The sequence below is a fragment of the Myripristis murdjan genome, chromosome 3, assembly GCF_902150065.1.
Source record: "Myripristis murdjan chromosome 3, fMyrMur1.1, whole genome shotgun sequence".
NCBI lineage: Eukaryota > Metazoa > Chordata > Actinopteri > Holocentriformes > Holocentridae > Myripristis > Myripristis murdjan.
In genome coordinates this window covers 28725363-28748362 of record NC_043982.1, presented here as the reverse complement: position 1 = coordinate 28748362, position 23000 = coordinate 28725363, and the positions used below count along the sequence as shown (strand labels likewise).

The following is a 23000-nucleotide window of genomic DNA, read 5'->3' as shown; positions in this document are numbered from 1 at the left end:
GATACAGTGAAGGAGCGAATGAATGAAGGATTAGTTCACGACAAAACACTTGATAGTTTGTTTCACACTAAAATGACAGACAGAATCTCCATGCATAATGCAAAGCTGCCTCTGACTTTGCCTTTGGTCTTCTTTGTGTGTGTACACTGCAGCCTATAGACTATCATAGTTGTTTACATTTTAGACCACACACATCCATTTTGTGTCATTGGTCAAAATATCAGCTTTTGACAACACCTATATTTCCTCAGAACAGTGATAAAACCAGAGAGTGAGCAGGGGTGCTGCCAGTGAAACCACTGTCATTGCTTTTCTATTACTACTCTCCCCAACGCCCACAGCTCAGGCCTGCAATCTCTCTGAAGCCTGTTAGAGTTAGTGCCAGCCGAATGGACAGACTGATGGGTGGGTGGAGGTGTGCGTGTGTGTGTGTATCTGTGTGTGTGCGAGAGTTTGATTGCGCAAACCAAAGGTTGTGTTTATGCCGTGTGTTTTTGTATTTGTTGTGTATTGTATAGATTTTATAGGTATGCTACTGAATGGGTTCAGCAATACACGGCATAAGGCCAAACCTATAAGTGTCATTCAGCAAATGATGTAGGAAATAAAAATGTTTCCTATACTACAAGCTTCATCTCCACATATAGAGGACTGAACTAGTAATAGGTGCCACGTTGTAGGTCTCATTCATATTCCAGCGAAGCAAAGATCACTTTAGGCTTTGATATCTATGTTGGCCAATGTGTAATGTTTAGACTTGTCACTAGGTGGAGGGCTTCCTTTATGTTCATTTGTCCATCAGGAATAAAGTTCTAAACAGATGTGAAACTGAAGCTGCACGTTACTGCGACTTTTAGACCCAACTGCGCCGTAACGCTACTGCCAAAAATTTCAACCTACCTTACCCAGCTCTTAGTTTTTATTAATTTATTTATTTATTTTTAATTTTACTGTAAGGGAGGGGAGAAAAAAACAAATTCAACCCGAAACCCAATACCTTGTCTACACCCACTGCACTTGGGTCAGTTAACTTATCTCTAATCAGGACCAATTATGCATATGATATTTTGAAGGCAACATTCATTGATGTCCACTCGTTTTGGATGTTCATTCATTTCATCCGCTTATTTTTGTGGCAGCTAACTTTGCTGATCACTAGATGGCATTATATCTCTGAAGAATTTAGAATTATTTCAGGTGGCTTTCCAAATATTCAGAATGGACGGGCGGTAGTATGCTAAATGCTTGAGTCCAACTATTTTTAGACGGAGATGCACTGATCAAGTTTTCTTGGGCCGATAAAGATTTATAATTTTGTAACAACGTGATTGCCTGATCAAAAGGTTACTATATATATATATAGTAACCTTGAATTAAAAGGTTACTATATAACCTTGAATTAAAAGGTTACTATATATATATATATATATATATATATATATATATATATATATATAGTAACCTTTTAATTCACTGTTTAAATGTCTCTTCTGGCATTTATTCCTTATATTCCTTATTAGCGCATATCAAATCAGATAATGTGTGATATGCATGTGTAAACAGAATAATTCAAAGAACTTGTAATTGACTTTTTTTCTTGTCTTTGTGTGTGTAATCAACTTGTGAATTTTTATAGTGATATCTGAAAGTAAAATTTTGAACCCCTTTCCCCTGTGTTTTAAAAACAGTGTTTTTTGGTAATATGTGGTCAATAGGTGATTTTCAAAACTTTCCACCAATGGGATTTCTTGGGACTTTTTTTTATCTTCACTCAGGACAAACTGAGGATACAAAATCAGTTGAGTTTGCTTCTCTTGCAATTTGTCCTAGGTTGACCCCAATTTTGGCCTAAAATTACTGGACTAATAAACTGCCAAAGATTTTTAACATGTAAAAATATGTAAATTGCTCATACGTAACATTTATTGCTTATTTGTGTGTTAGAATATGCAAGGGCATTTTTTTTTACATGAATATGTAATAATGTACATTGTGTTGTGTGTTGCTTTTGTTGCCGCCATGTAGATTGATCAGGTTTACGGTATGTTCCACATGTTGGGGAAAAAAAAAAAAAATCACAGGATTTTCTGAATACAGTTTTTTTTTTTTTTTTTTTTTTTTAATAGTTACCTTAGCTAAACCGGAATCTCAAAACATTCAGCTTTTCCAGGTTAAAAGATAACGTATGTCAAAAAAGTGCCAATGATCTGTTTTCCATGACATTCTAGACATAATGAATTCCTCAGCTATAAATAGTATTTCAGTATTGGCTGAGTAGACTGTGGCAATGCAAAATGCTGAGCGGGGGATTAGCAGTTTGATCCCCACTTGAGGTAAAGACACTGATGCAGTGTGGCTGACTGTATGTAAGTGATGCGCAAATCAAATTTGATATTCTCCGTGTTAGTTGGGTACATTTTATTTGTTAGAATAATTACTCTTACACTTACTTTTCAAACCTAGAAAAGTGGAGCAGAGTTGATAATGAGATCCCTAAGCGTTCAACCTCAGAATCACAAAACACTTAATTCGCCAATTCAGTAAATAACAAAATGTTCCTTGTTGTGTGGTGGGTGGTGAAGCAGTGCTGACTCTTCAGCGGGAATGTATTTGCAAATGGATAGTAGTGTAAGTTTAATATGAAAATAGATCTGAATGAATTAAGATTGTCCCCTACATCTCTCTCTCTCTCTCTCTCTCTCTCACTTTCTCCTACCCTCTAGCTGTCTCCCTCTTTATTTGTTTATTTGTTATTTTCTTTCTTTCTTTCTTTCTTTCTTTCTTTCTTTCTTTCTTTCTTTCTTACTTACTTTCCATGTGTAAAACCATGATTAGTCTCATCAGATTGCTGTGGGACGACGGAATTTGTGTCATGTCCTCAGATTAGCCTGGATGTTGGGAATCATTGAAAATTTTGAATTTGCATTTGCTATAGTTTAGTTTCATACTTAAACCTGTTATATTGGTCAACTTCATGGACAAAACAAATGGTAAGCTTGAAACTTGCAAATTCTCACATCAAAAACTATGCAGATTACAGTTTTTATTATTTAATATGGCTTACTATATCTTTTTACATCCTAGTTTTTATTTATTCATTTATTTGTTTTAATATTTATTCATGTATTTATTTATGTATGTATGTATTTATTTATTTATTTATTGTGTTAATAAAATGGAGGCATTGTGTGAAAGCACGTTAGGTAACTGAGAAAATACCCACTGTGCACATAAATACTTCCCTCGGGGAGCTTGTTTTTTTTTTTCTTCTTCTTCTTCTTTTTTTTGGGGGGTGTGTATGTGTTGTTGTGTGTGCATTAGTGTGGTGTGAAGCATTGTGGGTGGACCTGTGAGAGGGTACAGATGAATTTTGGAAGGCGGTGCTAGACCTTGTCATCACCTCCTCTTCTGTTCTGACAGACAGGCAGGTCCTCTCCACCCTCCGAGATCCAACAGCAGACTAATTGCCCTGTCACCTTTTAGGAGTGATTTCTGTGTCTGAGCTATTGTGTCAAAACAATGACACTTGATCCCTAATATTATAGCAGAGACAAAGAGAAGCGCAGAGAGAGAGCTGAGACGTCCACACGCATGTAGAAAAGATAGTGGAAGGAAGGATGGTGTAAGGCGACTCTGTAAACCAGCGCATATTTAAGGTGAGCATACCTCACCGCCTCAATCATGTTAACTTAATGAGCATTGTAATAGTGTGCATATTAAACAACACGCCTCCACCACAAGGTGAGCTCCAATTTCAGTGTTCCTCGACATATCAAATACCATCTGACAGGTACACAATGTTTCCCACCAGCCCGGCCCATAACCGCAGAACAAGTCCCATCACTGTCCTCCGTCATGTCAGAGCCGATCCAAACGTCTGAATACTACAACTGGGCAGCGGGCCTGCTTGGATCTGTGGAAATCTGTGTGTTTGGAAACAACATCTATTGGTTACAGCTTGGCTTGGCTGAGCTCATTCTGTTCCAGTGACTCAAGAAGGGGGAGAGGAGAGAGTGGCACCGTCTGTGTTGTGAAATGATAAAATTATTCAAGTATTCCTTCATTGCCATTTCCAGTATGGAGAGACTTATGCTTGCAAAGATCAAGTGAGACTCATGGTGGTATAACCCCAGGGGGATGTTTGTAGGTGCTTGAAGCAGAAGGTATCTTTTAAAGAAGGTCAAGGGTAGCAATTTTTTTGGGGCTCACAACCACAGTTCAGCCGTCCAGATTTTCATTAAGCAGTTTGCCTTTGACTGTTCATTTTGTTTTTGTTCTCCTCCACACACCTGCCACCTGCAAGGTGATGTGCATAAGCTTTTATTCTCCTCTCTGACCACATTACAACAGGTCAGGTTTCAGGCTCCCGCTAAAGCATTGTTTTTTTCGCTACTCTGAAATTCTGCCTGGTTGATCTTTGAAGTATGAGCCTGAACATGTGTAAGACCAAAAAGCCCTTGTTTTGTTGAGGTTGGCTTTTTTTTTTTATTTGTTTTTTGTTAACTCACAAAATTGATCAGATTGATAATCTTGTTAGTGGTTTCACTCAATAGAAATGACAGCTTAGCTCCTTCTGTCAAGACAAACGAGTTTGTGAGTTGTGGCTGCTCCTGTCTACAGTGGTTTCACAGGGAGCTGGACAGAATGCTTAAAATGTTCATATCACACCTCTACCCTGTCAAATGAGGACAAAGAGGATGATGTTTTTAAGATTGAAAATGAGCAGAAACGGGGGTTCTGGTTTGGCAGATGACAAACGGTGGTGTTTCTCTTTCCTGTGCTTGGGAGCCAGCATATGTTACCATGTTAATGAGGTGTAATGGTGGGAATCCAGCATGCTGACATATGGTTCTCAGATGACTCCTTTAATGATATTCATTTGTGTCGTCGTTATTCAGCGAGTTGTTTACCTCATGTTAGGTCAACATGTCACTGCCTCGTGATTATGTCACATCATCTGTCTCAATTATCGAATATGAAACGAAACACAGCATCCCACTGTAGAACTGAACACACTAATCAGAGAGCCGGGTGATCGGAATAAGGAAGACGAGCCGAGGCGAAGACATCTGTGACGTCACCCCCAGTTTGGATAATATTGTGTTTCTTTATTCTCTTTACCCTCTTTTCTCCAGAGGACTTTTGCCGTTAAAAAGTTAGGCAACACAAAAATAGACTCGCGGATTGTGATGCCCATTATGACAATATAATGTGTTGTTGATCCTGTCTGCACATATAGGGGGGACAGCGCACTTAATTAGGGCCTTGACAAGCCTACTCTCCTAAAGTGATGAGATTAATCATAATTGGTGTCACTGTGAATTAGAGCTCGCTTGGATGACCGCCCCACTGGCAGGTCGGACCGCGGTGGAGACCCTTGGACACTGCTGCTAGCCGCAGCTTAGGCCTCTCTGTCTCTCTCTCTCTCTCTCTCTCTCTCTCTTCTCTCTATCTGTGTCTCCCTCTCTCTCTCTGTCTCCCTCTGTCTCTCTCTCCCTCTCTCTCTCTCTCTCTTCACCTCTTTCTCTCTCTCCTTCCCTCTCTCTCTCTCTGTCTTGCTTTCTATGCCTAGCTCTCTCAGGCCCCTTTCTAGCTTTGCCCTGCCTGGGTAAGAGGGCTGCAGATCTCAGCCAACAGCCTAATGACCCCGTTTGAAGTTCTTCTAAATCCCCCGACCCTGCCCGTTACCCATGACCCCTCTCCTAAGACGGTATGGGGTTAAAGAGGGACAGGGAGGTTGACGTTAAGTTAGGCTGAGGAGGGAGGAATGGATGAGGCGACTTGTGAGGGGGGAGTTGGGGAGGGAGTAAGGTAGATTCTCACTACATAATAGATTGGAGGGTGTTGGTGGTTGGGGGGTGGGGGTGGGGCTCACTTCTACATGTAAACAAAGTTAAATAGCATGATAACCTCATAGAATGGTTGTGCATTTGATTCCACTGTTGTGGGCAAAAATCTCCATTAATAATAATAATAATAAAAAATCACTTCATTTTTTTCCCCTTTCTTTTCCCCTGTGGTGAATTTTTCAGGTTCCAAAAGGCCATGTATGGCTAGAAGGGGATAACCTCAGGAATTCCACTGACTCCAGGAGCTATGGCCCAGTTCCCTATGCCCTCATCCGAGGGCGTGTTTGCCTAAAGGTAACAGAGGAGATATAAGTCATCACACATCTTAACCCCTCAAACAGGCTTAATGGTTGTGTGTATTGATATTGACATTGACATTAGTGCTATTTCAGCATCAAGAAACCAGTTTTGATGAAACTTCTCTATTATGTGTATGGTGGCACTTAACTGTAAAGCGTTCAGGTGTTGTGGTGCCCCAAGCAGTCCTTTTTTTTTTCTTTTGGACATTTGAAGCACAATTCAAAGATGTGAGTCAGTTGGAAGTTCAAAGCAAGTCTGTCTGAATGACCAAGGCCTGGACACCATATTGTCTAGCTTTCCATTCTGCTATGTTGTCATGTCACTGGATGTCATAGCAAGCGTGACCCTGGAAACAGGTCAGCCAACCTTCTGTCCATCTGATTGGGCAGCAGCACTCCACTGGAGGCCCTATTATGACGGCTGATGAAAAAAACAAGATATTTTACCAAACACATCATTAAAAGCCATATTAGCAAGTACATCCAGGAAGTGAGATTGCTCAAATAATGATAATAATAATAATAAAACACATTACATAATAAATGGCAGTCATTTTTTCTTCTTGTATGAGACTCCTATTTCTCTATTAACCCCACATTTTTCTGTGTGCTTTGTCCTGTCCAGCTCTGGCCTCCACATAGTTTTGGCACCCTCAGTGAAAGCCCAACCGGACGGATCATTGAAACTCATGGTGACTCAGACTCAGATTGACTCAGCTACTGTGTGTATGTGTTGCTTTGTTTTTAGCAGTTTTTAAATAAATCTATTTATTAAAAAAATATTCCATGCCTGCCATCCTTTTTATATCATCAGATTTAATTAATTTGGCTCTGGTTTGGAAGATATGTTTTGAGGGGAAAACACTTTGGAACCATACACAGTTCATCTGCAGGCTGATTTTATTATTTCATAACTTACAAGGTCTTGTCATCTGGGGCTTACAGTGTGTTGGCTGTAGCTGTGCAGCACCACAAGAACAGCATTGCGTGAGCAGTGAGTAAAGCTGTATCTCCATGGAGCTGCTAATGGCAAAGAGTGGGTAGTGGCAGAGATGGATGATTTTACTCTCTGCTCAGGTTTTATGCTGGAACCATCCTTGTTTAGAAAAGGAGCTTAAAATAATACAGTTTTAAACCAAACCAAAAAAAAGTAAACCACAAATCCTACTTAACAGTCATTGGTTATTTGTAGCATTGACATATTTAAGCCTCAAAACGCATAATGTGTTACACTAGCTATGACAAACACTTATGTGAAAGATGTTTGAAGATGTGCCTCCAAAAGCAGGGATACACCAGGATCTATAAACATCAACCTTGACAAAGACATGTCTCATTTCCTTTAGAAAAGATGTTATTAATTTCATGTTTACCCTTTCTTACTCTTATGGTAAAACAAAAGCTCTCTGAATGTTAAATATTTCATTGGGCTGCAGAGGCAATTGAAAAAATGTTAACATTTCCCATTTAACCATACAATATTAATAAGCACTTAGTAAGGCGACGCTCACCACTGAATAGATTGTGTTTATGTGGAAGCAAGCCTTCCTCTCCCTGTATCTCACAGGGAGTGGAAGCGGGACAGTTTGAATTTTTACAAAAGTCAAACCAGAGGGGAGGGGGGAAAGAAAAAAAAGCTACTCGTAACTGCACATCACTCCATCAGCCCACTGACTCCCACAGACTGCCCTGTCCCACTGCCATTTTTAAGGCCCGTTCCTCCTGGTCAGACCTTCGTACACACAGGGACGTGACAGTACATTCACACACTCAACTGTGGAAGCTCAGCTGGTCATTCTCCAAGGGAGAGAGGGACTCTTCTCCTTCGAGCTCCCCAGGGGAAGTGAGTTCCAGGCAGCCGTGGGTCCCTGTCCAGCTGCTTCCCCTGTCTGGAAGGGGCCAGAGGGTCAGAGACAAGGCTCCCTGTGACACTGAATTATCTGCCTGAGTGTGATTGTGCCTGCTGGGAGGGAAGCTCAAGATTCTGTGTGTGTGTCTGTGTGTGTCTGTGTTCCAGTGCGTGCATATGAAAAATATTTATGCAGGCTTTTGCTTCAAGCACATCTTTGTTTCTCAAGGTTTAATATTCATCTGCTGCGTGTCAACATAGTGCCAGTGTTCAGCTGAAATGCTGACACAAGTAATCTTTTTTAATGTCCCTTTCAAGCTTGTGACCCATAGAGGGAGCTCTGGCTGTTTCCTAATGTAAGCTTGGGCGCTTGTGGACAAAAAGCTTTATATGATTTAAGTAATGTGGGAAAAACATTGAAGAAGAGTTTAAAGAGGGTAGTTAGAGTGACAGTGAGTGAGTGAAGGTGCAATGGCATAGTGTGTCCTCTTTAATAAATCAAAAATGTGGCATGAGCAGTAGTAGACTGTCCTGATGCATTACCAAAAAAAAAAAAAAAAAAAAAAAAAAAATGGCAGTGTGATAAGATAATCCTGTTTGTTTCCAATGCAGTTTCACTTGTCTCAGAAGTCTTTCTGTGGACAATTATAAGGATCAAATGCTGGCACAAGGCAGAATAAGGCAGATCAACCCGCTCAAGAAAAAGGACACTTGATATAAGAAAATTCTGAAAACAGCGACTTTATGATGGAGATTTGTTGCAGCGTACCTGACTTTTGAGCTCCATATTATTTGATACAATTTTTTGTGTACTTATGCCTATCCTGTGACTTAATTTGTCCAGGGATAGACCTCCAAAGAGATGACCGGGCAGAGGTGGGTATCATTATGATGCTGACTGGGCACAAAGGAGGGAGTGAGAGAAGATGAGATAGAGATGGGAAGAAACGAACGACAGACAGTTGTGCTGAGCGATGCAGCAGCAGAGTCAAGCTATGGGCTGTCAGCAGGGCTGAGGTGTGTCTCCTGCCTTTGTAGGAGGAGAGTGCAGTGGAAGAGAGGCACAGTGTCGTACCTACAGCGTGTGCCTTTGAATACAGATGAAGCTGCAAGTCAGAAATTCTACTCAATATATATAGATTTTTTTTTTTTAATTTAACATTAATATTGTACTGATTGGGAAACTTGATAAACTAAACATGAGTATTACCAATGACTCGGATTCTAAAAATTTTCATTACAAATAAAGGGTGGTGTGAAATATCTAGCAACTTTTTAACATTTTTTTCTTTATTCATACTAGTGCAGGAAAAAAAAAAAATTAAACCCTCTCAGGTGAAACATAGGCTCAAGCAAACTTGATTGCCATCAAGGGGTTCAGCAATCATTTGTTATGCCAGGGAGGAATTTTGGCCACAACTGTTTCAGTTTTGGCAAGTTCGTTCGACTGATCATTAAGCATGCGGCTGTGTTTGGATTCAGTAGAACAGTGCTCTTAATGACTGACTCTGCGTCCAAGTCCTTGGCGAGCCAGGCAATGGAAAAACAGTGAGCAGTCCACCTAAAAATGATCACCTGTTCAGGTTGTTTCATTTGCTTAATTGTCAGAGGAGGCGTCATGTTTTAAAACAACCCAGTATTTCACAAGAAAACAGAAAAAATAATCATGATAATTTTGCATATTCAAACTTTTTTTTTTTCTTTCATTTATACCTTAATCATTTGCAATCTCCAAAAATTATCTCACCACCTCTTGGGGCGTCCCAGCCCAGGGTTTGAGAAGCACTCCTCGAAACTAATCTTCCTATTGCATTCAGTGACAAAACTAGCACAGCAAATTTCCCCCTATTAATTACACATTGTCAATTTAAAGTATGATGACAGAGTAGGGAGATTCTTATGGAATGATTTTCACATCTTTAGGTCCTCAGCAATCAGTCTAAGTTAAATGTTATGTGGCCAGTGCATGAATTAAAACCACAGTTGGAATTATGGCTCTCATAGGTGTTGTGTGACTGATTAACTGTAAAGAGAAACATTTTCTCTGCCAAAAAAAAAAAAAAAAAGAACTAAAAAAACAACAACAACTAGTAATTTTGTCTCAGTCTATGTTAAAATCTTGTTTTCTCTTAAAACAAATGAAAAAATCTTGCCAGAGGGATAGGATAACTTGCTGCCAGTGCTAATCAACTTCTTTTCAGACTTTTCTTCACTCAAGTGTCATTTTCTGGACACTTGTGGGCTGATCTGCCCTATTCTGCCTTGTTTCATCATATTTAAACCCCACCTTAAAAAAGTGGGGATATCTCATTCCGCTTTCACTCGTAATAAGAAAAACAAGATTTTAATTATATGAGACGATATGAGAAAATGACACTAATTCATTAAGATGGAGATTTTTTTGTGGTGTTGGTACACACTTTTAACGGACATCTAGACTTTAATTCATTTACTGTTTACAAAAGCTGCAATACATAATTAATTAGTTTCACTGAATAAATAAAGTCTTAATAATGTGTGTCAAATCATTCTTTATCTTTGTTCAAAGTTACAACATGATCAGTTATTACATTAATTGAAAATGAGACCAGAAAAAAACAACAAACTGCAATGCAAAGAAAATAATGGGCTGGAGTCGGGGGAATATGATAAATAACTTGAGGGCAGAGGGAAATGGAGTGAAGAATAGTTGTATGTGGGACAGAGAAAGAAAAAAAGCTTGTATTAGTTGGCTCAATCCCTTATTTTTTCATGTTAACTGATTTTTTTTTTCTTGTAAGAAATCTAGAGACACTTAAGAGAGGCAGGGGTGAACAGAGTAAGACAACCTCCTGCCATTGGTAATGGTTTGATTGTTTTCATATCCATCATAGAGAACCTGACCCCAAAATAAGCTTAGGTCAGTTTCCTCAGCATTGCAGAAGAAACAACCAACACAGCGACTGCGTTCCTGCGCCTGACAAGCAAATGTCTCTCTGTGTGCTGCCTGTAAACATACCTGGTATCCTGAAGATCCCACCAGGAGGAAGTAGCTTTTATCAAGCAAAACTTTTGTTTGTCAAATCTTTTAACTAACTTGAAGCCATATCAATCACACTGCTGCATGAATTACATCGCGCTTCAGTTCCCATCCCTCTCTCTTTGCATATTTCTCCTCTGTTGATGCATCCTGTTTCCCCCTACATGCATAGCTTTCTTCCTTCCCTTTTGCTTTCACTCCCCCCTCCTCCTCTCCACTTGTGTTTCTGTTAGCTGATGAGGGAATTGCTCCTTTCATTGATGGATCCTTTCATTCTCCCCTTTTAATCAAGCCTGTTAGTACTTCTTAATTAAGACATCACAGCCGCGTTTGATCACTCTTGGTTTTCTATGTGTGTGTGTAAGGGGGAGAGAGGAGAGAGAGGGGGTAGAGAGAGAAAGAGCATGAGAAAGAGTGAGATCTTCCACCAGTCCCTATTCTGTGTGTGAAGATGACTGAACAGCTTCAATTGGGAGACATACACACCTCCTCCAACTCTGTTCTGCCAGCCCTTGAGGCTTGCGGTGTGTACATCTCCCAAGCCAACAGGCGTCAACCCCCAGAGATCCATACCAGACAGATGGTATCGGAGGCTGGGTAGGACAGCTATCGAGTTCCCTACTGTCAGTTTGTTGTGATGATCAGACACACCAGGCTGTCAATACTCACAGCCCAGCAATCAAAGAAAGAAAGAAGAGGAAAAAAAAAAAACACGACGCAACACAAAGACGATTTAGAAGGCAAAAACTTAACTTTAGCTGGATTTCATTAAAGAGTTGAGACTGAGAACTTTCTTCTAAATGTAATGACACATGTAAAAATACATTATGTCAAAGATGCACGGTGAATAACTGAGGGCTGGTCGAAGCGAGGACCTTTTAGATTTAACTGATGCAAAATATGGAATAAGCGTGCCCATTCTCCCTGCCAGGGTGTCAAATACAGCAGCTTGGTCATGCTTCTCTCGCCTCTGGTACCAGCACAAAAGGAAGCTTTTGTCAACCCCCCCGTCACCATTCTCTGCATCAGTATAAGACGCAGAGGATGGTGACGTAGTTTAAAGGGCAAGACAGTACGAGAAGGCAGGTCATTGGGGTGTATGGTGAGCATCTAAGCCACAGAAGCTTCACACATGAGACCCGAGTTAGGGACCTTTTATGTTTGACTGAGACCATGTTTGTCTAAACCAAACATTTCCTCTAACCTTAACCAAGTGGTTTTGTTGCCTAAACCTAACCTTTCCCTAACCTGAACCAAGTAGTTTTGTTACCTAACTCTAGCCATGTGACACTGACACGTGATAAAAGCGAGAAAGCCCAGTGGGTCTCATCCTGACATTGACATTGCATTTGACATCAGTATCAAACGTGAAAGGGGCATGACCAAGCTGCGGTATTTGATTTCATGGAGCTATGAAATAGAAAAGTTTACAAAATCTTTACAACTTCTTCCAAAGAACGATTCAAGTGTCCTTTGCAGAAAAACAAATTAATTTGAACAACTGTATTTGCTGTCAACAGTTGGGCAAACATTTGTGCGGCTGGGGAAGAATTTGTACCCATAATAGACCATCCGAATTGATTTGGAGCTTCCAGTTCCTTCACATCATCAGAAGAATGGGAAAATTACAAAATACAAAATTACTGCTTCAAGGTAGAGGTGGGAAGCAAACACTGACTACTTGATAATTTGATTTAGCACATATGTTTTTATTTGTTGACATTGTGTGGAACACTGTGTATATAGATAGATAGATAGATAGATAGATAGATTGACTGAGTCCAAACAGTCCTCATTCCAACTAACCCTTCATTTTGCATAGTCCATTATTAAAATGAGTACTGTTCAAGTCAACAATACAGTTACAGTGAAGCTGTGGATCTAAAGTTAGCCGCAGAGTGACAATGTTAGCATGCCCATGCCCAGCCGTGTTTTTTTTTTTTGTTTTGTTTTGTTTTGTTTTGTTTTTTTCCCCCCAGAGGCAGTCAACACTATTACTGCTTCTTCTCCCTAATGGTGCGGGTGGGCGGGATATGTGTGTGTATGTGCATGTGTGTGTGTTTGCACAGGGTAGGGGGCCTCTGCTGTACACACATTCACTGAGGGTCCTAATGGAAAGCTATGGGACCTCTATCCCCAGGCAGAGATGGATGCAGGGGGAGTGGAGGGGTGGGGAGGTGACAGCAGCCTTAGTCTGACAGGCCTGACCTATATCCCCCTTTGCTTCAGAGAGACAGAGAGAGCCAGAGAAAGAGGGAGAGACAGTAATTGGCAGATACACATTTGCTGTTAGGAGCGCATGTTTTTCTGTGGTTGAGAGAGACGGCAGAGTCATGGTTTGGGGTTTTCCACACCTCTTCATTCTTTCAGAGGATTTATCTTTGTGATTTATTGTTTGTCCATTTCACCTCGGGCACAGGCCTGAGACAACGAAGACAAGCATTGTCACAGGATATGCTGCAAAAAAAAAATCTCTATCCTAACAAGTAATTTTTCTCAAATTCAGAGGTTAAGCCGTTTTTGTTAGAACAAGTGCAAAAAATCTGTCAGTGGGATGAGATAACACCACTTGTTTCCATTGCAGTTGCACTTGTTTCAGGAATTTTTATGGGAACAAATATAGATATACTGAAACAAGGCAGAATAAGGCAGATTGGCACACGGGAATCAAGAAAATACTTGATTCAAGAAAATTCTGGAAACAAGTTGATTAAAATTGTAAACAAGTGGGATTAATTATTTCATCCTAATGGCAGATTTTTTTCAACTGTTCCAAAAAAAAAAAAAAAAAAAAAAAAAAAAAAAAAAAAGATTTTTTAAACTGCCACAATACAAGTTGGAAAATGCCTTCTACAGTTTGTTGAGATTTACATTGGGCCATCTTTTTCTTGTCTGTGTTGTTTACATGATCATGAATAATCTAATGAATGTATTGCTCATACAAAACAAAAGTGTGTGTCCGTGTGCATGCGTGTGCACATGTGTATTTCTGTCTGTCTGTCTGTTTTTCTGATGGTCAATTAGTCAGCCAGTTTGTGTGCATGTGTGTGAGTCAGAGAGAATCAGGTACAGTGTGTGTGTGTGTGTGTGTGTGTGTGTGTGTGTGTGTGTGTGTGTGTGCTCCCCCTGGCATGTCCTGGATCCTGCAGTGGGATACACAGCCCTTTCTGCCTGGTTTACTGATGGGGGCTGTTCGGCTTCCAGACAATTTAGCAAAGGAAACTCTGCACAACAAACATAAACAGACACACACTGATCTGGGCAATAACAGTGAGAGCATACACAGTGAAATGCATACACTGCTGAGACACATGCACGCCTCAATATGTACACAAAAGACATAGCAATTAATGTGTACAAAGCGGATAAGTGAGTATGTTCCACACAAGCCGAATGTCAAAGGGGTCAGGGGTGTTTCAGCGGTCGACCGTTGCTACTTCCCAACTTTCTTTGCTAACCTCTTGAAATATTTCAGCTGTAGTCCGTGTCAGACTGTGGATTGATTGGTATTCGGGAAAGCTGGGATGGCCTGAAGCAAAGTCCCTATCCTGCTGCGTCTGATGGCTCTCTCTCGCTCTCCACCCTGGTGCTGTCTCTCATTCTTGTGCACTCTCCCTGTCTCTTTCTCTCTCTCTGCCCCCCATTTTCCATCTACAATCTGAGGATTCGCCTCTCCCGGATAGAGCTCACAGCTTCTCTTTCTCTCAACAGGCAATTCATTTGCCCCTAAGGTAGAGGAGGGCAGGGGAAAGCGCAAGGGAGGAGAGAGAGAGAGAGAGAGAGAGAGAGAGAGACAGAGAGGTCAGGATGGAAAACAACTTAGATCCTAAGAGCGGGGCATGGGCCCGAGTGGTGATGCAGAGCTGGCATCGGGAAGCAGAGCATTGCGTGCGTGTGTGTTTGTGTTCCTCTCGGTCACTGTAGTTCAAAAGCTGAACCGCGTCCAAGGCTTGGTAATGATGCAGCCGGCCACAACAGACTACAATAACCAACAGTCTATGGCTGGCCAATTACTGTCCGCCGCAATTATATTTCCAATTCAGAGGTAACAGGGGAAAGTGGCCCAACTCAACTAATCATTTCGAGCAATTACTTTTAAAACTAATTAGAATGTCAGGGTTGGCTGTGCGTGCCTGAGCTCGGGGGAGGTTTTTGTTTGTGTTTTTGTTGCTGTTTTCACTTTGTCAAATGGGTGGACTTGAAAGGATAGAGCTGGAGGAGGGGGCAATATCAACAACAGTGCAAGCCAAACATCAACCCCGTCCATGGATTGAGAGACATGGTCATTACGGGAGTTTGGTGTGTTCGGAAATCCATTGTGTAAAAGAGGATGCTGTGTTGATCCTGCCGGTGCCAGGCACGTTGCAACGCTGTTTAATCAAAAAATGAGTTCTTGGTGATGTCAGCTGAAATTCTCTGGGAGAGCAAACAGTTCGCAGAAGTCTGGAGCCAGTGGACTGAGGAGGGAGAGATGTTTGGAGGATCCAGCTGGTGGTACAGCGTCATTAATCTCGGTTCATGTATTGACAAGACTTTCTTTTAACAATTACTCTAATGCCCCTTTTAACCACCTCTCTGTTGGAATGTCACAGCCAATCCAGAATGCAGCTGCACATGTGTTGACAAAGATGGAAAAAATGAAAAACCGACCACATTAACCCATTTTTTTACACACCTTCACTGGCTGCCAATTAATATCAGAATGCAGTTGAAGCTTCCTCTCCTTGTTTATAAAGCCCTCAGCTGTCCAGCCCCTAACAGTGCTATTCTGAATGCTGAGCAATTTGTTTCCATAATTTTCTTGAATCATCATAGTGTCATTTTCTTGATACTAATGGGATGATCTGCTATATTCTGCCTCGTTTCAACATATTTACACTTATTCCCAAAAACAAATTCCTGACACAAGTGAAACTGCGTTGGAAACAAGTGGGATTATCTCATCCCAATGGCAGATGTTTTTTTTTTTTTTTTTTTTTTTTTTTTTTTTTTTTTAAAAAGCAAGTTTTTAAGACTGAATATTAAATAACTTGCTAAGATTAAGATTTTTTTTTTCAATGTATAAATCTGATAACGGGGTCTGGTGATGGATGCGTCCCAACATTAAGTTCATTTAAAGGCAAGCTTATTGATTTTGCTGTGCTTTCATTATTTTTACTACTGTTTCTGTATCTTTGAAAAGTACTTTGAATTGTGTGAAATTGTGCTATAAACATAAAAGTGACTTGACTTCACTTTTGACCTTGTCTCACAGTCACAGTTAAGCCACTGCTGATCAGCTCACCTGAGATGGTCAGGACTAAAATCACCAAGCCTTGGCTCAGTTACAGATTGTGAGGGAGGGATGTATGAAGAAAGAAGCATCAGGGCACATTTAACATGAACTCTAATCAGCTGGGAAGCAAGCCACAAAAACGATTTTAGCCAACAAAGACAATGTCTCACTGTCCCACTGTGCACACACACCTAGTGAGGCAACATTTCTTGTACAGTCTCTCTTTCTCTCTCTCTTTCACTTACACACATATAAGTGAGAGAGAGAGAGAGAGAGAGAGAGAGAGAGAGAGAGAGAGAGAGAGAGAGAGAGAGAGAGAGAGAGAGAGAGAGAGAGAGAGAGAGAGCAAGAGAGTCTGTGAGTCATTGTGTGGTTCTGTGTGTGTGCCAATGTTTCCAATCGGAAAATCTGCAAGATGGGCTGTGTTGTATATTTCATGAGTCTTGGGGTTTCTTTTTATACCATGCCACTCCAAGACACGCACATACCTACTACATATAGCTGCTTGCCACACACACACACACACACACACACACAAACTTGTGAATGTAAAAAGCCTCTTCAAAACTGAAGAAAAGAAGCAGACAATTTTGACTCAGTTACACTGATCCCATAGTGGACAGCGTGATTAGGGTTTCACACACAAAACCAGTAAGTGTGTAATTGTTTAACCAAGGAATTAATCCCAAAATCTCAGCAAAGACTGTTTGATTTGTTTTACAGACAAAAAAAAAAAAAGTATGCCCATCAATACGCTGTACACCTGGTAAGAATGTCTACCACTTGTTACGTCTGAGTCCTGATCACAGCGTCCTGGGTTCAAATCCAAGTCTAGGTCCTTTGCTGCATATCAACCTCTCTCTCTCTCTTTCTCTCTCTCTCTCTCTCTCTCTCTCTCTCCCTCCCCTGCCTTTCCTGTCTCTCTCTACTATGGCTGTCAAATAAAGCAGAAAAAAAAATACAATACACCCTATAAAGTGCAGTGTCACAAACACACACACCACTACTCCTACTGTACGAGAGCCATCTAACCACACACTTAGCTGATGAATTAATGAATATACTGAAAGTATTTTTATGACTGTTCTTAATAGTCTAAGTAGACTTTTGCCATTGAAAGAATATTTGTTGATTTCATGTTGTTATCCCAAATCTCTAAATGAAAAATGTTATTTTTGCAAATCAAACAAATTACGGACAACATTAGAAATGGTAATGTTTTTTTTTCTCCCTAATCTACAAAACAAACCACACTGAAACCGAAATTGCGATCCAAAAACCACAATACAAACCGAACCGTGGGTTTACTGAACCGTTACACCCCTGGTGATAATGTAAGGAGGGAAAGGTGACAGTTTTGGGGGAAATAGGCACAGGTTAACATCTTTTATCAATCTCCTCAATTCAGAAAAGTTGAAAATGCAGCTGTTCTGTTCTTGGAGGATCAGAAGGCTTGACCAACGACACACATTATAACAGATTTTATTTTACACAAATCACTGCCAGTAAGTGAACTGTGATTTCCCCCCGTTTTATTGTAAGTGCAGTGTTCTTGGAAAACTATTGTGTAGTGTCGGTACCTTGAGGCTTGCTGACAGACACTATTCACTGTTGATATACAGCGGTTAGAGGAGAGTTGATCCTTTTATTTTACCCTTGTATTCTGCTGGATGATGATATATTGATCCTCCTACTGAATATGTAGTATATCACAATAGACTGTGATTAGTATTCATGTCTCTTCCCCCAAATTATAATGCTCACATTCATCATGACAGATACAATAGGTCTCTCTGCTCAAAGGACAATTCCAGTCTAATTTTGAGTTACAGCCTGTTGACTTTGTGTCTATGAGCAGTTTACATTACCTCCGATCATTTTTACATGCATGCCATATCTAATTAGATGTTTTAACATTTTCTCGTTTTTTGTCACTTTAAATTTATAAACATTTCGGTGCCTAACATGAATTTGAGTACTATCTCTACAAACAGTTATGCCATCGATAAAAATAATCACAGATGTGACAATAATATTTGTAAGGCAATGTAGTAAAGAGGGTATATTGTTTTGGCACATATTTATTTCAGTCACATTCGAGTGCAATAACATAACCATAAAACAAAACGTTTTTTTTTGTTGTTGTTGTTTTTTTTTTTGACAAAATAATTAAGGCAGCATGCTTAATGTGATGGATCACCTTTCTCAGGCATTTTATTTAATCTGTCCAAGTTCTTTTTCATGCAAGACAAAAATGAATAGCAGCGAAGGTAGGAAAGGTAGGAAAACAAAGCCTGACATCCACTACAGCAGACAGTGTGTGGACACCACTAGAATTATAGAAATGACAATTTCAATGCTTAGCACAAATTCAAATTGGAAAAAAAAAAAAAATGGCTGACGTCCTTTAAAAAAAATGTTTTCCTGGAAATATGCATTATTTAGTGTTTGCTATGGGCCATGAGTGCCAATCCACCACACACACACACACACACACACACACACACACACACATGCACACACACAGAATGCCTCCGGTAGTTGTCATAACAGACCACCCCTGATGGAGTGATGTCTCATTAATAGACAGCTTAAAGCAAAAGCATGGCGTTACCTCTCCCAGTTTCACAGGGCCACAGTGACAGTTCTGCTTTTATTCAGCATTCCTCACAATTTCAGACTGGCATTTAAAAGCTTGAGAGTTTCTCTGCCTCCCTGCTCCAAAAGATATGTGGCTCTGAAATCTTTCCTCTGGATGTAGGCCACATCAGTAAGCTATCTATAACAATACAACCAAGATTTTCTTTGCATTTGATAGGATCTATCTAATCTAATCTAACAAGTGTCATACTGTACTACAGGAATAACTGATTAAGTTGCACTGCTTTGTAAAATACTGTATATCTAAAAATGTCAGTTAATTCAGGGGACACAATAAATATTTAGCACCACTCCAAAAACTTAATGTGTCCATTTTCCTGTTGTAGTACTATCAAACCTGATCTCCAAATCATCCTGATCTCCAATCAATTAAATAAATGCGGTGTTTCAGCAGACTAAAGTTGTTTATCGAGGACATTTTCAACAGGTAGCTAGCCACAATGTTGGAAAATATGTGCAAATATTCTGCAAAGAAATGAATTCCGTAGAAACTTGGGATGAAGCTAGTATTTTGAAGAAAGTAATAGTTGCCCTGCATTATTGTTGCACGGTCTCCCAGCATTTTCCACACTTGTTCTGCACTGCACCAACCATCACTACAATAGCAAGCCGATGCTGCCTTCAGATGCTGTCATAAACATTGTAACTTTGAGTATAGTGTAAGACAACAATCTAATGGAGAGGTAAACGTGGGAGGCAAAGTGAGAATTTTTAACTTTAACAGAGTGCCAGTATTTGACATCCTTACTCCTGTTTTAACTTTTTGATGCCATATATGATAAAGTTTGACAGTACACTTCCATAAAACCCAAAAGTTCAAGCTGATGAGGAGCACGTGAAGGCAGCGATGATCTTCGATTAAATCATTGTATGGAAACAGATGTCTGTGGGGGAAATCTAGTAGATAATAAGGTAAATATTGGGCTTTTGAAGGCGCAGGGCAATTATTTTGCTGCAGAACTGAAAAGAAACTCCAGTTGGAGTTGAAGCCTGCTATCTCACTGTGCTTCTGTCTGACTGTGCATGATATTGGCATACAAACTTTACCATTATTTCAACTGACAGAGGGTGAGTAGATGAAGGCAATGTTCATTTTTGGATTAATTATACCGTTAAATGAATGTAACTGATGTCAGTAAATGAGCATGATCATTGTAGCTTTTCCCTTTGGTTTTCCATGGTAACTATGGATCCCCTCCCTTCTAAAAATCCAGAACCTGCCTGAACTTTGCTGACATATTCATCTTCATCTAAACTAAAGCTGGTTACTTAACAAACAAATAAAAAAGAGAACAAACAAACAGACAGACATGTTTTCCAGTCAAAGTAGTCACTCAGTCTATTAGCAAAAAAAAAAAAAAAAAAAAAAAAAAAAAGGAAAAATATTCAGGGATTTATTAAAAAAAAAAAAAAAAACAAGAACTCAAAAACAGAGAAAAAAAAACAATCAGATCAAATCAGTCATTCAGCAAAAGACTATAAAGGAGAAAGTGATGTGTATATTCATAGTTATATTTTTATAATATATTCTAGCTTTTTTCTCACTTCCATCCACATTAATTGACACACCATTACATCTAACTGGTACCATTTCCTTATGATAGCTTTTAAACCATTTATCCTTGTTACATCAAAAGTTCAAAGTTTCATATAAATGTTCAAGTGACTGTTGCAGGTGTGAAGTGTTTTCTGTACATTTAAATTTACTCAAAGCAACATGTATGAATGGAAGTTTGCACTAGTTTATTGTCTGAATCATCTGTCAGCTTTATGGGATCTTGGCTTCCTTTAAACTTCTAAAACCCTCTTGTTCTTCCTCTTTCTTCCAAGCAGCTTCATGTGTATTTCTTTCTTAATTTATTTTTAGACATGATGGATGGATGATTTAGATTCACAGTTACAAATTGAACAAACTGAGAGGGGAATGAACTTTATCCTTGTGACAATTTGTTTCATCCCATTGCACAGTTGTGTAATTATCATTGTTGTAATTACTAATTAGGTATAAGGGATTCATAATTGTTGAGTGTTATTTGTTATCTAATGCACTAAGTGAAAAGATGCAAAGTATAGATAAGAACGGTAGTTGGGGGAAAAAAAATCCTGAATCTATGTAGCTTCTGTCCTTGCTAATATGCAATTAGCTGACCCCATTAAAATAGCTCATTATTCACAGTCATGCATCTGTAATTAATGTTTCCCTTCATTTGACCCCCACCACATTCTTGTCAGAATCACATACCTATGAGGTTCACAGATATTAGGCATCCTCAGATAGATGATGAACTGACCAATCACCGGCTGAGATTTGGAGTTTTGGAGATTTGGAGTGGAGTGTTGTGGCGCGTACGCACTGTAAAAGAAGAGGAGCTGCGAGATGGAAAAAAAAGAGAGAGAGAGAGACATGTCGAGAGGAGGGGCAGCCGCAACCAAAAGTGGAAAAAGAAGAGAGGTACTTTGATTGACAGTTGTCTGGCCCGGTGCCTGCTGAGGTTGTTCCCCCCGCCGACTGCTATTATCTACAGAAGGACTTCCCCATCGCCTTGGCAGGGACTGTGTCACCCCTCTCCCCTGGAGGATGCTATCCCATTTGGGAGGAGATGAATAGGGGTCCCCTCGCTCCGTATGAGGTCTCTGTGGACAGAATCTTTACAGAGAGAGCACAGTGGAGTAAACAGGCTTTATGTCAACACTGTAGTATCTCTGACATCTCCTTAAACACTGCCCCTCACAGCCACTACTGGCCCTGCTCGAGCCGGGTTTGAAGCTGCTTGATTAGGGGAACTTGGCTTTGGTCGGTATGCAGGAACGACAAGGGGGGGTGCAATCATGTACATTAATTTCTTCTTCTCATCTTTTTTTTTTTTTTTTTTTATTTGGGTAACTTGAATTTACAATTACCCATATTTTTAAAATGACATACATCTATACGGCATGTGGTGACTAGTATACATAATAGAAGAGAGTAATGTATCTGTCTGGTGTAATGTTACATTAATTTTGTGAACTTATCCCAAAATTGAACACAAATCAGTATGAAAAAACAGATAAATGCCATTGTTGTAGGTAATAATACCCAAAACCAAAATTTTGTTGCCAAAGCTAATATTGCCTATGCATTAGCCTACTAAAATATTTTTTGATTGATATCTGGGAAGAAAAAAAAAAAAACTGGACATGTAAGTTTTTGCAAATAAACCCCTATAGATTGATTGTTTGTTTGCTTGTTTGTTGGCCTTATGGTGACCACTGGCTGATGTTTACCTGTAACTTACAACTTCATTAGCAACTGCATGAGTTCAGGACCAGAATTACAAGAGCTGTCTGCACCATTATGAGGTTTGTGCATCAGCTAAAAGTGAAAGTGCTGACATATTGAGATTTAAGCAAATAATGTTGAGAGATTGAGAGAGTGTGGGGCTGCGCAGTAGCAGAGCAGCTGCCCTAATTGCCTTCGTTTGTCATCTGATTGAATGTTACTGTGTGTATTTCTCTGTGCTATGGTTCAATAAGTGCATGCCGATGTTGCAGTTAAGATACCTAAAACCTATTTGAGCGTCTTTGACATGAAAATGATGGAACAGTGTGCCGTGACATTTGTCCTCACTTTACTATTTAAAGCAGCGCGTTTCAGGGGTACTTGAGCTGCACAGTTCATTTGTAAAGGAATGCAGACAGCTCACAGACAACACACAGACAGCTGCACTATTGGCTGATTGGCATATTCAATGTACTGTGTGTAATGGAAGTAAATCCTTCACATGGGCAGGTGTGTGTATGTGTGTGAGTGTGTGTGTAAGAGAGAGAGAGAGAAAGTGCATGCGCTCATGTGTGTTCATGTTTGCTTGTGTGTGTGTGTGTATGTGTGTGTGTGTGTGTGTGTGTGTGTGTGTGTGTGAGAGAGAGAGAGAGAGAGAGAGAGAGAGAGAGAGAGTGCGTGCAGGTGTCATGGGCAGGTTATTAAATTTTGCTCTTTTGACAGCAGCCCTGTGGCGATGGGTGTGGGACACCTCTCAACTTGCTCTTAAATTTACATGTGTTGTTCTTT

General features: G+C 40.0%; 1 protein-coding gene across 1 annotated transcript in view; it reads left to right on the top strand.

The window, feature by feature from the left end:
- immp1l (inner mitochondrial membrane peptidase subunit 1) overlaps positions 1-6921 on the top strand; it is a 16307-nt gene extending 9386 nt beyond the window's left edge. Inside the window, exons 5-6 of the mRNA XM_030045716.1 lie at positions 6033-6143; positions 6774-6921. Of these exons, the coding sequence (XP_029901576.1) occupies positions 6033-6143; positions 6774-6860 (198 nt within the window). The 3' untranslated portion in view covers positions 6861-6921. The remainder of the gene's footprint in view (positions 1-6032; positions 6144-6773) is intronic.
- Positions 6922-23000: the final 16079 nt, after the last annotated feature.